Source organism: Oncorhynchus keta, chromosome 24 (genome assembly GCF_023373465.1).
Source record: "Oncorhynchus keta strain PuntledgeMale-10-30-2019 chromosome 24, Oket_V2, whole genome shotgun sequence".
NCBI classification, from domain to species: domain Eukaryota; kingdom Metazoa; phylum Chordata; class Actinopteri; order Salmoniformes; family Salmonidae; genus Oncorhynchus; species Oncorhynchus keta.
In genome coordinates, this window is record NC_068444.1 from 21,935,650 (window position 1) to 21,954,337 (window position 18,688).

The 18,688-nt window shown below is 41.9% G+C and overlaps 1 protein-coding gene across 1 annotated transcript in view; it reads left to right on the forward strand.

Annotated features, from left to right (window-relative positions):
- The window catches only part of itga9 (integrin, alpha 9), a 153,348-nt gene extending 134,660 nt beyond the window's left edge, over positions 1-18,688 (forward strand). The window contains exons 24-28 of the mRNA XM_052477968.1: positions 2,094-2,219; positions 3,524-3,643; positions 9,468-9,563; positions 13,389-13,508; positions 17,447-18,688. Coding sequence (XP_052333928.1) covers positions 2,094-2,219; positions 3,524-3,643; positions 9,468-9,563; positions 13,389-13,508; positions 17,447-17,545 — 561 coding nt within the window. The 3' untranslated portion in view covers positions 17,546-18,688. The remainder of the gene's footprint in view (positions 1-2,093; positions 2,220-3,523; positions 3,644-9,467; positions 9,564-13,388; positions 13,509-17,446) is intronic.

Sequence of the window (18,688 nt, forward strand, 5' to 3'; positions counted from 1 at the left end):
TTTACAGTGAGATGTTCTCCTTATACTGTATTTCAGCGTGACAGACATCTATTAACAGACAAAATAAACATGCAAGAAAAACGAGCAAAAAAACTTGGCACGTTGCAGTTTGTTTGATTTCCAGTCATGATCTTACATTCACCCTAACGTATTGATTTCAGTGTAAAAAAACAACAAGGCAACCCTTTATTTAGGAGCTCGGTTTAAGATTATACTTACCTGAGATTTGATTGGTATTAACTAAGAATCTGGTAGCAATGGATACAAAATAAATAAACATAATTGGTCAATTAGTCCAACACCTGTCTGGCACCAAATGGTGGGCTACACACTGACGCCAGAAACAACATTGTTTTTTCATGTACAATAATGATGCAGTCATTATTAAAACAAAACCAGCTTTTGAGAGTCAACAATGTCTTTATTGATATAATGTATCACAGCAAAATGAGCTGTGGCCCTTACTCTAGGGAAACTAAACATACCATCAATCTATTCAGAATTCCATACCATTAAATTCTCTTCCAGCAGGGAGTCTCTCTCCTCTCTCTCTCTCTCTCTCTCTCTCTCTCTCTCTCTCTCTCTCTCTCTCTCTCTCTCTCTCTCTCTCTCTCTCTCTCTCTCTCTCTCTCTCTCTCTCTCTCTCACACAACCTCACCTCACTTTCTATATATCTCTCTCTCATCCAGACAGGAAGTGCCCCTATAATGATCCATTGTCTGTCCAAAATGGCACCCCTATTCTCTAGTGCCCTTCAGAGGGAACTATTTTATTCTATCTACAATCGCTACACTTTTATGAGTGGATTGGGCTTAACAAAAACACAGGGTACCCTGTGACAGTTAAGCCCAAAGTCCTGAAAAGAGTCATGTCTGTGACCCAAATGGCACTCTGTTCCCTATATAGCGCACTACTTTTTCGGGAATAGGATGCCATTTTGGACAGACAATATCATTCATACAGTGGGCTAACTTTAACTCTGTCTGTTAGATGAGAGAGAGAGAGAGAGAGAGAGAGAGAGAGAGAGAGAGAGAGAGAGAGAGAGAGAGAGAGAGAGAGAGAGAGAGAGAGAGAGAGAGAGAGAGAGAGAGAGAGAGAGAGAGAGAGAGAGAGAGAGAGAGAGAGAGAGAGAGAGAGAGAGAGAGAGAGAGAGAGAGAGAGAGAGAGAGAGAGAGAGAGAGAGAGATCAAAAAAGGGGATGAGAGGGGGAGAAAGCGAAGGATCGGGAGAGATGGAGAGAGAGAAACAGAGCGTGGAGCGAGACAGAGGGAGAAAAAGAGGGATAGTAGAGAGAGAGAAATGGTGGGGGAGGGAGAAAGAAAGAGCGACAAAGAGAGAGATATGGGGGTAGAGAGGGAGAGGGGGGAGAGGGGGGAGGCAGAGGAAAGGGTAAGCAGAGAGAGGAAAGGGGAAGTGTTCCCTGGGGGTATGGTTGGTGGTGATAAACCACCCTGGCTCTAAATCACTCCATATGGGAAACCTGTCAGGGAGCGGCACCGTCTGTCGTTTTCTACCCCCACCTCCTGCCCTCCTGCTGGGGGACAGAACTTCCTCTCAACCCCTAAGACCCATAATCCTGGGACATCAGCAGGAATAGGTGACAGTATGCCTGATAGACAGGCTTGCGTCCCAAATGGCAGCCTACTCCCTATATAGTGTACTACTTTTAACCAGAGCAAGTAGGTTCCCATTTGGGACAGAGACAGTCTCCACATCCACACTCTCAAGCTCACACCCTGGGGACCCCTACAAGCTGAAGGCCGAGTCCAATGAACCAGAGTCAGACTTTTCTCTTCACTCACCGACGGTCCCACAGGCACCCAGTCCTTGTACTTTTTAAAACAAGTAAAAATCATGTTAAACCAATAAACATATTGTTAAACCTTTACCATTATGAGAAATATATTTGTATGAACATCAGTGGGTCTTAAAAATAACATTATTGGGCTCTCAGGAGAGTCCTCTGTTATTACTTACTTGTAGAATGTGTATATTGTTGAACAATTCTGAGAGATTTCTCTCTCCAACTCCTATCCTCCCTCTCCTCCCTCAACCTCCCCCTCCTCTCTCCCCCTCTCCCTCCATCTCCCCAGGTGGCGGAGGGGCGAGGGAACTGTACCCCCCACAGGAACCCCCAGCCCTGTACCATCCCCCAGGACAGAGAGAATATCTTCCACACCATCTTCGCCTTCTTCACCAAGTCTGGCCGCAGGGTCCTGGTAAATAAACACACACACATACAGAGAGAAACACACAACACAGACACAGAGAGAGAAACACACAACACAGACACAGAGAGAGAAATGCATAACACAGACACAGAGAGAGAAATACACAACACAGACACAGAGAGAGAAATGCATAACACAGACACAGAGAGAGAAATACACAACACAGACACAGAGAGAGAAATACACAACACAAACACAGAGAGAGAAACGCATAACACAGACACAGAGAGAGAAACGCATAACACAGACACAGAGAGAGAAACGCATAACACAGACACAGAGAGAGAAACACACAACACAGACACAGAGAGAGAAACGCATAACACAGACACAGAGAGACGCATAACACAGACACACATAACACAGACACAGAGAGAGAAACGCACAACACAGACACAGACACAGAGAGAAACACACAACACAGAGAGAGAAACGCATAACACAGACACAGAGAGAGAAACACACAACACAGACACAGAGAGAGAAACGCATAACACAGACACAGAGAGAGAAACACACAACACAGACACAGAGAGAGAAACGCATAACACAGACACAGAGAGAGAAACGCATAACACAGACACAGAGAGAGAAACACACAACACAGACACAGAGAGAGAAACGCATAACACAGACACAGAGAGAGAAACACACAACACAGACACAGAGAGAGAAACGCATAACACAGACACAGAGAGAGAAACACGCAACACACAACACAGACACAGAGAGAGAAACGCACAACACAGACACAGAGAGAGAAACACACAACACAGACACAGAGAGAGAAACGCATAACACAGACACAGAGAGAGAAACACACAACACAGACACAGAGAGAGAAACACACACACACACATAGGCACAAAGAGAGAAAGTTTCACACACATACGCACTCGTGCAAACATACAGATGCATGCACTCACACTTCCACACACACTTGGGACAGTCACAGTCAGTGGAGTTTTAGGGTTCACTGAAGGTATTTCCCCTGCTGATGTATGATGTGTGTTGTAGTGTAACAACTGTTCACCTCTCTCTCCTTCTTTCTCTCTCTGTCCTCTCTCCCTCTCTCCTGCTCTCTATCCCCCCTTTCTCTCTCTGTGTCCCTATCTCTCTCCACTTCTCTCTCTCGCTCCTGCTCTATATCCCCCTTCTTACTCTCTCTTTCTCTGTCTCTTTCTCTCTCTCAATCCCTATCCTTCCTCTCTCTCTCCATCTCGCTCGCTCTCTCTCTTTCTCTCCCAATTCCCCCTCTCATTGTCTCTCTACCTCATCTCTCTCTCCAACAGGATTGTGACCGGCCAGGGAGAGCATGTTTAACTATCTCATGTACTCTAGGCTCCCAGACCAAAGAGGATGCTATCAGTATAGATGTGAAACTTCTACTAAACACAGAGATACTGAATCGGGTATGCACATGGTTATTACATAATTATTACATAGTTGTTACATGATTATTACATGGTTGTTACATGATTATTACATGGTTGTTACATGGTTATTACATATGACATTGTTACATGGTTGTGACATGGTTATTACATATCAAATCAAATGTATTTATATAGCCCTTCGTACATCAGCTGATATCTCAAAGTGCTGTACAGAAACCCAGCCTAAAACCCCAAACAGCAAGCAATGCAGGTGTAGAAGCACAGTGGCTAGGAAAAACTCCCTAGAAAGGCCAAAACCTAGGAAGAAACCTAGAGAGGAACCAGGCTATGTGGGGTGGCCAGTCCTCTTCTGGCTGTGCTGGGTGGAGATTATAACAGAACATGGCCAAGATGTTCAAATGTTCATAAATGACCAGCATGGTCAAATAATAGTAAGGCAGAACAGTTGAAACTGGAGCAGCAGCATGGCCAGGTGGACTGGGGACAGCAAGGAGTCATCATGTCAGGTAGTCCTGGGGCATGGTCCTAGGGCTCAGGTCAGTTGAAACTGGAGCAGCAGCATGGCCAGGTGGACTGGGGACAGCAAGGAGTCATCATGTCAGGTAGTCCTGGGGCATGGTCCTAGGGCTCAGGTCAGTTGAAACTGGAGCAGCAGCATGGCCAGGTGGACTGGGGACAGCAAGGAGTCATCATGTCAGGTAGTCCTGGGGCATGGTCCTAGGGCTCAGGTCAGTTGAAACTGGAGCAGCAGCATGGCCAGGTGGACTGGGGACAGCAAGGAGTCATCATGTCAGGTAGTCCTGGGGCATGGTCCTAGGGCTCAGGTCCTCCGAGAGAGAGAATGAAAGAAGGAGAGAATTAGAGAACGCACACTTAGATTCACACAGGACACCGAATAGGACAGGAGAAGTACTCCAGATATAACAAACTGACCCCAGCCCCCCGACACAAACTACTGCAGCATAAATACTGGAGGCTGAGACAGGAGGGGTCAGGAGACACTGTGGCCCCATCTGAGGACACCCCCGGACAGGGCCAAACAGGAAGGATATAACCCCACCCACTTTGCCAAAGCACAGCCCCCACACCACGAGAGGGATATCTTCAACCACCAACTTACCATCCTGAGACAGGGCTGAGTATAGCCCACAAAGATCTCCGCCACGGCACAACCCAAGGGGGGGGCGCCAACCCAGACAGGATGACCACAACAGTGAATCAACCCACTCAGGTGACGCACCCCCTGCAGGGACGGCATGAGAGAGCCCCAGTAAGACAGTGACTCAGCCCATGTAATAGGGTTAGAGGCAGAGAATCCCAGTGGAAAGAGGGGAACCGGCCAGGCAGAGACAGCAAGGGCGGTTCGTTGCTCCAGAGCCTTTCCGTTCACCTTCCCACTCCTGGGCCAGACTACACTCAATCATATGACCCACTGAAGAGATGAGTCTTCAGTAAAGACTTAAAGGTTGAGACCGAGTTTGCGTCTCTGACATGGGTAGGCAGACCGTTCCATAAAAATGGAGCTCTATAGGAGAAAGCCCTGCCTCCAGCTGTTTGCTTAGAAATTCTAGGGACAATTAGGAGGCCTGTGTCTTGTGACCGTAGCGTACGTGTAGGTATGTACGGCAGGACCAAATCAGAGAGATAGGTGGGAGCAAGCCCATGTAATGCTTTGTAGGTTAGCAGTAAAACCTTGAAATCAGCCCTTGCTTTGACAGGAAGCCAGTGTAGAGAGGCTAGCACTGGAGTAATATGATCAAATTTTTTGGTTCTAGTCAGGATTCTAGCAGCCGTATTTAGCACTAACTGAAGTTTATTTAGTGCTTTATCCGGGTAGCCGGAAAGTAGAGCATTGCAGTAGTCTAACCTAGAAGTGACAAAAGCATGGATTAATTTTTCTGCATCATTTTTGGACAGAAAGTTTCTGATTTTTGCAATATTACGTAGATGGAAAAAAGCTGTCCTCGAAATGGTCTTGATATGTTCTTCAAAAGAGAGATCAGGGTCCAGAGTAACGCCGAGGTCCTTCACAGTTTTATTTGAGACGACTGTACAACCATTAAGATTAATTGTCAGATTCAACAGAAGATCTTTGTTTCTTGGGACCTAGAACAAGAATCTCTGTTTTGTCCGAGTTTAATAGTAGAAAGTTTGCAGCCATCCACTTCCTTATGTCTGAAACACATGCTTCTCGCGAGGGCAATTTTGGGGCTTCACCATGTTTCATTGAAATGTACAGCTGTGTGTCATCCGCATAGCAGTAAAAGTTAACATTATGTTTTCGAATAACATCCCCAAGAGGTAAAATGTATAGTGAAAACAATAGTGGTCCTAAAACGGAACCTTGAGGAACACCGAAATGTACAGTTGATTGACATTGTTACATGGTTATTACATGTTACATGGTTGTTACATGGTTATTACATATGACATTGTTACATGGTTGTTACATTGTTACATTGTTACATGGTTGTTACATGGTTATTACATATGACATTGCTACATGGTTGTAACATGATTATTACATATGACATTGTTACATGGCTGTTACATGATTATTACATATGACATTGTTACATGGTTGTTACATGATTATTATATATGACATTGTTACATGGCTGTTACATATTACATTGTTACATTGTTACATGATTATTACATATGACATTGTTACATGGTTTGTACATATGACATTGTTACATGGTTGTTACATATTACATTGTTACATGGCTGTTACATGATTATTACATTTGACATTGTTACATGGTTATTACATATGACATTGTTACATGGTTGTTGCATGGTTATTACATATGACATTGTTACATGGTTGTTACATGATTATTACATATGACATTGTTACATGGTTATTACATATGACATTGTTACATGGTTGTTGCATGGTTATTACATATGACATTGTTACATGGTTGTTACATGATTATTACATATGACATTGTTACATGGTTGTTACATGATTATTACACATGACATTGTTACATGGTTATTACATATGACATTGTTACATGGTTATTACACATGACATTGTTGCATGGTTATTACACATGACATTGTTGCATGGTTATTACATATGACATTGTTACATGGTTATTACACATGACATTGTTGCATGGTTATTACATATGACATTGTTACATGGCTGTTACATGATTATTACATATGACATTGTTACATGGTTATTACATATGACATTGTTACATGGTTGTTACATATGACATTGTTACATGGTTGTTACATATGACATTGTTACATGGTTGTTACATGATTATTACATATGACATTGTTACATGGTTGTTACATGATTATTACACATGACATTGTTACATGGTTATTACATATGATATTGTTACATGGTTGTTACATGATTATTACATATGACATTGTTACATGGTTGTTACATGGTTATTACATATGACATTGTTACATGGTTGTTACATATGACATTGCTACATGGCTGTTACATGATTATTACATATGACATTGTTACATGGTTGTTACATGGTGATTACAAATGACATTGTTACATGGTTTTTCCATGATTATTACATATGACATTGTTACATGGCTGTTACATGATTATTACATATGACATTGTTACATGGTTGTTACATGGTTATTACATATGACATTGTTACATGGTTGTTACATGATTATTACATATGACATTGTTACATGGTTATTACATATGACATTGTTACATGGTTGTTACATGGTTGTTACATATGACATTGTTACATGGCTGTTACATGATTATTACATATGACATTGTTACATGGTTGTTTTACATGATTATTACACATGACATTGTTACATGGTTATTACATATGACATTGTTACATATGACATTGTTACATGGTTGTTACATGGTTGTTACATGGTTATTACATATGACATTGTTACATGGTTGTTACATATGACATTGCTACATGGCTGTTACATGATTATTACATATGACATTGTTACATGGTTGTTACATGGTGATTACAAATGACATTGTTACATGGTTTTTCCATGATTATTACATATGACATTGTTACATGGCTGTTACATGATTATTACATATGACATTGTTACATGGCTGTTACATGATTATTACATATGACATTGTTACATGGTTGTTACATGATTATTACACATGACATTGTTACATGGTTATTACATATGACATTGTTACATGGTTGTTACATGGTTGTTACATATGACATTGTTACATGGCTGTTACATGATTATTACATATGACATTGTTACATGGTTGTTTTACATGATTATTACACATGACATTGTTACATGGTTATTACATATGACATTGTTACATATGACATTGTTACATGGTTGTTACATGGTTGTTACATATGACATTGTTACATGGCTGTTACATGATTATTACATATGACATTGTTACATGGCTGTTACATGATTATTACATATGACATTGTTACATGGTTGTTCCATGATTATTACATATGACATTGTTACATGGCTGTTACATGATTATTACATATGACATTGTTACATGGTTGTTACATGATTATTACACATGACATTGTTACATGGTTATTACATATGACATTGTTACATGGTTGTTACATGGTTGTTACATATGACATTGTTACATGGTTGTTACATGGTTGTTACATATGACATTGTTACATGGCTGTTACATGATTATTACATATGACATTGTTACATGGTTGTTACATAGGACATTGTTACATGGCTGTTACATGATTATTACATATGACATTGTTACATGGTTGTTACATGGTTATTACATATGACATTGTTACATGGCTGTTACATGATTATTACATATGACATTGTTACATGGTTGTTACATGATTATTACATATGAAATTGTTACATGGTTGTTACATGATTATTACATATGACATTGTTACATGGTTATTACATATGACATTGTTACATGGTTGTTACATGATTATTACATATGACATTGTTACATGGCTGTTACATGGTTATTACATATGACATTGTTACATGGTTTGTACATATGACATTGTTACATGGCTGTTACATGATTATTACATATGACATTGTTACATGGTTGTTACATGATTATTACACATGACATTGTTACATGGTTATTACATATGACATTGTTACATGGTTGTTACATGATTATTACATATGACATTGTTACATGGTTGTTACATGATTATTACATATGACATTGTTACATGGTTATTACATATGACATTGTTACATGGTTGTTACATGATTATTACATATGACATTGTTACATGGCTGTTACATGGTTATTACATATGACATTGTTACATGGTTTGTACATATGACATTGTTACATGGCTGTTACATGATTATTACATATGACATTGTTACATGGTTGTTACATGATTATTACACATGACATTGTTACATGGTTATTACATATGACATTGTTACATGGTTATTACATATGACATTGTTACATGGCTGTTACATGATTATTACACATGACATTGTTACATGGTTGTTACATGATTATTACACCTGACATTGTTACATGGTTGTTACATGATTATTACATATGACATTGTTACATGGTTGTTAGATGGTTATTACATATGACATTGTTACATGGTTATTACATATGACATTGTTACATGGTTGTTACATGGTTGTTACACGATTATTACATGATTATTACATTGTTACTGTACATGATTATTACATTGTTACTGTACATGGTTATTACACAAGTATATTGGTATTGCATTATGGATCTAAAGGAAGTTGTATTAAACCCCCGCCCACCTTCTATTTATCCCCCCTCCCCCTTCTCCTCACACACCTATAGGACAGCTCGTCGTTGATCCAGTTCGTGACGAGGGGTAATGTGAGAGTGGACGGGAGGGCCATGGAGGTACCAGAGGGCCTATCAGAAGACACTTCAGTAAGAACATCAGTCGCACAGATGTATTACTGCAAAGCACTTTAGAGTATGTGTGACCCAATCAGCATGTTTGAGGGGATCAGTTTCAGCATGTAGTCGACACAACATGATGTCAGTGAGACAAACAGTTTAATAGTATTAGGTGTTGTACCTCAGCCAGCCTTGAAGGGTGAATCTAGAAGCTGAATCTTGATTTAAGCCTGGGGAGCAGCTGGTGGCAGGAAACTAGCTCAACCTGGATGTCATGGGGGTTATATTTTGGGGAGGGTGAGTCCTCAAGGACAGCAGGGTAGCACACACACACATACACACATACATACATACACACTCACACATACATACATACACACTCACACATACATACATACACACACACACACACACACACACACACACACACACACACACACATACACACATACATACATACACACTCACACATACATACATACACACTCACACATACATACATACACACTCACACATACATACATACACACACACACACACACACACACACACACATACATACATACATACACACACACATACACATACACATACATACATACACTCACACATACATACTCACACATACACACATACACACACACACACATACACACACACACACACACACACACACACACACACACACACACACACACACACTCACACAGGGCAGCAGGCCTTTGCGTTGAGTGATTGGATGTGCCTGTGGACCAGTGGAATGAAGTGACGAGCGCTCGGCATCCCCTCATCCCAGATCCTCTCAGCTGATTATATTGATGACCTCCAGGCCCCAGCTCGTAGCTCCATCTCCTAGCGTCGGTTCCTGTGCTCCCTCGGGGTGCAGTAGTCTTGGTTTATCTTTACTGCGATGGGGCCCTTTTCCCAGCAAGCCTGCTACTTATCAACAGCTGACAAGATTTAGTTTATCACCCATGCCATGCAAACAGGCCCTGGTAAATGATGGGAGAACAAAATAATGTATGAGTTATAAAGCTCAGCAATAGAAGACTCGCCTTAAATGGTTCCTTAAGTTTTAGTACCCGTAGGCATAGACATTTTTTCAACGTTGTTAGCTCAGCACAAACTCAGCTGGAGTCAGTCTGAGTACAGATCAGAAGGTAACATACGTTCCCATTGCACACACGCAAGTGATTTGGCATTCGTAATGACAGAAGGCAGAATTACACAATGGATTTTTTTTTTTACAAATGTGGGAAAGCGTTCAGGAGGAGTGACAGTTAAAGAAGATTTATCCTAGTCACCTTCTAGGTCTCTGTCTTCTCTGTCTGTTGTTCGGCCGGTGTTGCGTTTTTCATGCCACATTTGCATCCTTATCCCATGAGGACTGGAGTCTCACACGGTGAAACACTCTTGATAACGCTGCGTACGCATCCCAAATGGCACCCTATTTCATATATAGTGCTCGTACTTTTGATCACAGAAGTAGTGCACGCTATCAGGAATAGGGTGCCATTTGGGACGTATCCTGACAGTATTCTTAACGGAACACGTTACAGTTTAAAGAGGTGAAATTCTTCCATATTTCATGGTCATTTTCCTTTTCGCTACGCACCATATATTCCAGTTGGAATGGTGTGTTATTGTGGAAGCCTGATGTCTAGGATGGAGGGACAGGAGAAGGGTTTCCTGCACTGGGTGCAAACACTATCGCTGATCTTTCTTCCATATTTTGAATGTTTGCTCTAGCCTGCCTGGAGTGTCAGATGGGCGAGCTTTGCAGTTCAATTGGTCCATTAAGCCAGGCAAGCTCAATCAAGCACAGACACAAACACACACTGTCTGGTTGCCACCTATAGTAGTGTGTGTGCGCGTGTTTGAGACTACGTCTTCCCTCCAAAGACAATATTTAGGCTCACTCCCTCTCTGGCCTTGGAGGTTGGCACTTAGCTAAATTATGAAGAGTTAAGTCAACTAAGGATTTTGTCAGAGTAAACACAGATAATTTAGTGGGTCATTGTGAATTAATGTCATGGGAAGCAGGCAAAAATGACTTAGACCTATAATTTATAGTGGGATCAGACTGTCTGTTTGTGCAGACGGAGAATGTTTGTTATGAAGTTCTCCTTTGAATTTAACGAACCAGTTCTCTTAAATTCATAAATGAGCTGACTATACAGTAGTTTCAATGTTGTTTTAAAATCTCATGTCATATACACTGAAATGGCTATATTACACAGCTCCAATTTTGATTCGTATCACATAATGTGCCGCAGAATATTATCTGTGGCCTTACTGTGTGAGGATGATGCAATAGTAGGATTGATTTGATTCGTGTTTTGAAATACGTTCACATGTACAATGAAATAACTAAACACTTCAAATGTAGATGGGTAACAGGTATTTTATGCAACAGAATATTCTACTCTTTTCTTAGATTAGAACAAGAATGCTGCAATTGTATGATTGATTTGAAATCATATAACGCCATGGGATCCTCTATCTTTCTCAGACATTCTTGCTTCATCCAACTCCTTTTAAAAGTCACCTTGGAATAGTCCTCCAGACATTCCAGTCTCTGACACAGCCAAGCTTGCATTCCAAATGGCACCCTATTCCCTGTAGTGCACACTACTTTTGACTAGGGCTTTGACCAGAGCCCTATGGGTCCTGGTCAAAAGTAGTGCACTTTAAATGGAATAGGGTGCCATTTGGGACAGAGACCAAGTAATACTCTCACTATTGTTCCAAAAAGGAACTTCCCGTGAGCCTGTTTAAAAAGTAAGACATTTCACAGCAGACACTATTATCAACCAGGAAATGGCATCATCATGCAGTCGTCATTCAACCCTGCACCTTAGAGGCTGCTGCCTTATATACATAGACATGGAATCACTGGTCACTTTAAAAATGGAACACTAGTCACCTTAATAATGTTTACATCCTGTTTTACTCATTTCATATGGACTGTATATACTGTATTTTATTCTACTGTATTTTAGTCAATGCCACTCCGACACTGATCGTCCTAATATTTATATATTTCTTAATTCCATTCTTTTACTTTTAGATTTGTGTGTATTGTTGTGAATTGTTAGATACTACTGCACTGTTGCAGCTAGCAACACAAGCATTTCACTACACCTGCAATAACATCTGCTAAATATGTGTATGTGACCAATAACATTTGATTCTCTTAAACTCCACCAGACCGTAGAAGATATTCCCACTGTGTCTACATCCCAAATAGCACCCTATTACCTACATAGTGCACTACTTTTGACCAGCTCTGATTGGGCCCTGGTCAAAATTTGTGCACTCGTTAGGGAACAGGGTGCCCTTTGGGATTCGGCCACAGTCCAATGGGAATGTCTTCCGTGGTCTGGTTTGTCTGTCAGATATAGACTGATACAGTTCTCATAGAGAGCTTTGGATCTTTGGCATTTCTAGATAATGAGACACAGTTGAGCAGGTCTCTGGGTTTTATTTTAAACTCGTGTCCGTGTGTCTGTCTGTGTTGTAATGTGATCTTGGTTTGTGTACAGTATATCTCTGTGTTTCCAATGTAATCTTGTCTGTAGCCTCGAATTTCCCATCTTTAACATTTCCATCACTCGGGAAAGTTAGCATAGTTGTAGGTATACATAATGTTTCGGAAACAATTAATATTTTCCAGATGAGTGTTAGTGTATATATTTGTGTTTGACTGTAATCTTGTTGTGTCTGTACGTCTAAGTCTATTTGTCTTCTTGTTGTGTTTTAGGTGGTGTTCCAGGAGCCGATGGGCTAAGTGGTTGGCTGGATGTCTCTGTGTGTCTGTGTTTGATGCTTGACTGTATTCTTATTGTGTTGCAGCTGGTGTTCGAGGCGCTCCACAGCCAGGAGCCAAGGGGCTATGTTGTTGGTTGGATCATTGCCATCAGCCTGCTGGTGGGAATACTCATCTTCCTACTGCTGGCTGTGCTGCTCTGGAAGGTAACACACACACACACACACACACACACAAACACACATTGTCTTCTGCAGTACAGCGAATAGTATGGACTATACTTGGTTATTGCGTTGTTATTGGGAGGTGTTTGTCCCTCATATTGTTTTAGACTATAGCCTAGAACACCTCCACTCTAACTGGCAAACACACCCTCATCGTGCTCTAGTCTACACTGTAGCCTCCAACTCTGGTTGACCTGTATCCAGGTCAAAACGTTAACCACAACTCCAAATTCTAACACAAAGTAATCAAGGCTGGGGTCATTAAGGACTGTACCCTGTCATTTACTAATTTGACACATTTTTCCTATGATAATTATCTCTAATTTACATAATTAGTTTCCTCACCACTTAATGGCACTATCTTTAATTGCTGTAGTTTGTGTCATGGTAATGTATAATGTAGGGCTCTCCAACCCTGTTCCTGGATCACTATCCTCCAGTAGGTTTTCACTCCAACCCTGTTCCTGGATCACTATCCTCCAGTAGGTTTTCACTCCAACCCTGTTCCTGGAGAACTACCCTCCAGTAGGTTTTCACTCCAACCCTGTTCCTGGAGAACTACCCTCCAGTAGATTTTCACTCCAACCCTGTTCCTGGAGAACTATCCTCCAGTAGGTTTTCACTCCAACCCTGGTTCCTGGAGAACTACCCTCCAGTAGGTTTTCACTCCAACCCTGTTCCTGGAGAACTATCCTCCAGTAGGTTTTCACTCCAACCCTGTTCCTGGAGAACTACCCTCCAGTAGGTTTTCACTCCAACCCTGTTCCTGGAGAACTACCCTCCAGTAGGTTTTCACTCCAACCCTGTTCCTGGATCACTATCCTCCAGTAGGTTTTCACTCCAACCCTGGTTCCTGGAGAACTATCCTCCAGTAGGTTTTCACGCCAACCCTGTTCCTGGATCACTATCCTCCAGTAGGTTTTCACTCCAACCCTGTTCCGGGAGAACTACCCACCAGTAGGTTTTCACTCCAACCCTGTTCCTGGATCACTATCCTCCAGTAGGTTTTCACTCCAACCCTGTTCCTGGAGAACTACCCTCCAGTAGGTTTTCACTCCAACCCTGTTCCTGGAGAACTACCCTCCAGTAGGTTTTCACTCCAACCCTGTTCCTGGAGAACTATCCTCCAGTAGGTTTTCACGCCAACCCTGTTCCTGGAGAACTACCCTCCTGTAGGTTTTCACGCCAAACCCTGTTCCTGGAGAACTATCCTCCAGTAGGTTTTCACGCCAACCCTTTTCCTGGAGAACTACCCTCCTGTAGGTTTTCACGCCAACCCTGTTCCTGGAGAACTACCCTCCAGTAGATTTTCACTCCAACCCTGTTCCTGGATCACTATCCTCCAGTAGGTTTTCACTCCAACCCTGTTCCTGGAGAACTACCCTCCAGTAGGTTTTCACTCCAACCCTGTTCCTGGAGAACTATCCTCCAGTAGGTTTTCACGCCAACCCTGTTCCTGGAGAACTATCCTCCAGTAGGTTTTCACGCCAACCCTGTTCCTGGAGAACTATCCTCCAGTAGGTTTTCACGCCAACCCTTTTCCTGGAGAACTACCCTCCTGTAGGTTTTCACGCCAACCCTGTTCCTGGAGAACTACCCTCCTGTAGGTTTTCACTCCAACCTTGTTCCTGGAGAACTATCCTCCAGTAGGTTTTCACGCCAACCCTGTTCCTGGAGAACTACCCTCCTGTAGGTTTTCACGCCAAACCCTGTTCTAACTAAAATGATTCAGCTTATCAACCAGCTAATTATTAGAATCAGGTGCGCTAGATTAGGGTTGGAGCAAAAACCTACATGACTGTAGCTCTCCAGGAACAGAGTCGGAGAGCCCTGGTATAATGTCGCCATCATTGGCTAATGTCATTTGGCATATTGTCAGAGGAAAATTTTCTCCCTGTGCTAATGCGTAAGCTCGTTAAACAACAAGCTGCATTAGGCAATTTGTGTAGAGCCTCTTGGTTTGTCTGTGGCAGTGCTACATTTCTTCTGAAAAAGACAGTCAGCACTCTCAAATAAAGTACGACTTTGAATTATTATCAGCAGTCGCAATGAACACATTTCAGCCATCAAGCCTTTGTCAGTGCTACGTTGTCCAGAGATTGGTTCACACAGAGTCCAGTTGTGAAGTGCTGCTTCTCTTGGATTAGAGTGGCATGCAGTCAGTCACAGGGGAGGTGCTCTTGGCCAGTCTATAACAACCATCCCAGGAACAATACAGGAAACTCACTATAATTTACACCAACCATACATACCCCACACACACACACACACACACACAGTCAAGCAGACACACACATGAAAGAAAGGGGAAATGGCAATCACACTGATGTCCAGACAAGAGGCCCCCCCCCTCTTAATTCTCTTCACACAAAACTCCTATTCTTTTCCTCTTTTCCTACTCCCTTATTTTTCCCCACTGGGAATACCATGACTAAACCCTGGAATGTTGGTCCTGGGATATCCTGTGTGTGTGTGTGTGTGTGTGTGTGTGTGTGTGTGTGTGTGTGTGTGTGTGTGTGTGTGTGTGTGTGTGTGTGTGTGTGTGTGTGTGTGTGTGTGTGTGTGTGTGTGTGTGTGAGACACCAGCCACCCCCTTTGCCCAGGTCCTTGCACCCTGCCAAAATAAACCCCTCTTACAAGTGCCATGTCCACTATTTTCCTTTTTCTGGAAATTCCTGAGAGGCAGAGGTGTCCCAAATGGCACCCTATTCCCTATATAGTGCCCCACTTTTGACCAGGGTCCATAGGGAATCCCATAGGGCTCTGGTCAGAAGTAGTGCAATACTGTATGTACATATGTAAGAGCTTAATATGATCACTCTTTTGTTGCTGAGAATTCTCCTGCCAGCAGGAAATGCAAACTTGTAGTGTATTCAAGGTTAAAAAAAGGCTTCTAAAGTTTGTAGAATTTCCACAAACTGTATCAACCCCTAAAAAAATGTCCATTAATTATAATCCACATAATAATTCAGTTTCATGTTGCTACAGGATTATTTTTCTGCTGTAGCAAACTGGCTCAAATTAAGATCCTACGTCTGTCGGAAATAGGGTGCCATTTGAGACGCAGCCTAGAGGTCTGTATCAATAAACGGTCTGGTCAATCGAGATATATGAATGAAATCAATGCGAGAGAGAAAAGACAACATACCATACCATCATGACAGTACCACATACAATCAGCACATCATCATCAAATAAAACATTTTGAATAGTAGAAACTACATAAAACAATAGAAAACATGAGAAGCACAAGGAAGACACCACAACAGCAGGGCCAGAAGCTCACTTTGAGCTCCTAATGGAGCAAAAGGCCTCAACAGTGCATCTCCAGCAAAGGAAGCCTGGAACTTCATTCAATGTGGTTCTATCCTGGTGGTTGCTGCCTGGTGGCCAGTGTAATAGAGACTGGTAAATCTTAACAGGTCAAACATCTGGCCGTAGGTTCACCTCACTGGCAAATGCTCCTTCCCATTGGCCCTTAGAACAACTGCCTACGATGGCTCCTGGAGTGGTCTAGCGGTCTAAGGCACTGCCTCAGGGATGCATGCACCAGTGCAAGCGGGTTTGAATCCGACCCACTGCTAGCACACCCTCTCCTACCTTTACTGTCAGTCTTTCACTGTCCTACAGTATATAATACCGTACATACAAACAATATGAAACCGCTGACCCTAAGAACAACTGACATGAGTCAAACATCTGGCCATTGGTCCATCTCACTCCCTAACCTTTGCACCTGAGATTCTAGAAACTGTTGATTGTTGATGCCCATATGAGCAGAGATAATGGAATAGAGACATGTAAATCTTAAGAGGTTAAACATCTGGCCACTACACCTCACCATTGACCCTGAGCTAACAACAAGTGGTTTTATTCTCTCCCCTCTCCTTGTCATCCTCCTCTCCTTCCCCCTTTCCCAGATGGGTTTCTTCCGCCGGCGCTACCGGGAAATCATTGAGGCTGAGAAAAACAGGAAGGACAGTGACGAGAGCTGGGATTGGGTGGAAAAGAATCACTGAGAGACAGAAGCCAATGAGTGCGCAGGAATTGGGGATTGGGTCAATGGTGGATCCAATGAGCTGGGGGCTTTCACCACAGCCAGCCAATCAGGACTAAGGGCCCTTCAATCTTCCATATGTGGAAGAGAAAAAAATATTCTCCGGATTTTTCGGAGGGAGACCTGACATTTTAGTGGGTGGGGGACTGGGGATTGAGGAAACGAACGAACAGACATCTGAGGTGATGGTTGGTGTGGCTTGCTAGGGTCGTATTCATTAGGACCCTAATTCAGTGCAACAGAAAATGGAGCCCAATGAGTCTTTTCCTGTTTGTTTTCTTCCGTTTGGTGCCAAATGAAAACAACACTCGCAATAGAATTGAATTAGTCCCTATGGAGCTTATGGAGTTAACTTCCTGACAGTCAAATCTATGGAGGTAACTCCCTGCCAACAGAAAATAACAGAATGGAACTGGTAAAGAAAGAAGGGGCCTGTTCAGAAGGCTGTAACATAGATAGAAATATATCGTGCAGAACGGAAATGATTGTCATATATACGAATAGGGAATTGCATCAGCTCTATTCATTCTATTTCTATCTGCAACGTTCAGAGTGCTTCACGTCCCTGAATTCACCCAAGGAGATTGATGTCCTGTGACAGGAAGTGGAAATGACAGATATTATCAGACAAGACCACGAAAACCCTCAGGGCTCTGTTTTAATAGTAGCAAAAATTTATTTTTATACATATTATAGCCATATTGTATTAAATTGGGGCTTCGAGAAAGGGTTGGTTGGGGTTTTTGAAGTCTAATGTAAGCATATCTATATGTTTTTCTTTAAAGCACTGATGTCCGAGTTGATAAGAATGTTGATGCTATGTTTCCAAAGTTGATCCTTTCTTTTTGAGGCCAAAGATAATCTATAGTATAGTATATGAGTATAGTATATAATTCTGTACTGTTTCCTGCTCACAAATATCTCTTAAATATCTCACACATATCCTTCTCCCTTAGATATCTTTATGGCAACCAGCCAAAGCAAGTCCTATGAAAGCCCATATAAATATAACTATTAGAGCGGACATTCCCATTCAAGTCAACATTCTATTTTTATGTGTAGACCTTCCCTTCACCATAAACAGAGCTATATTTTTGGCACACAT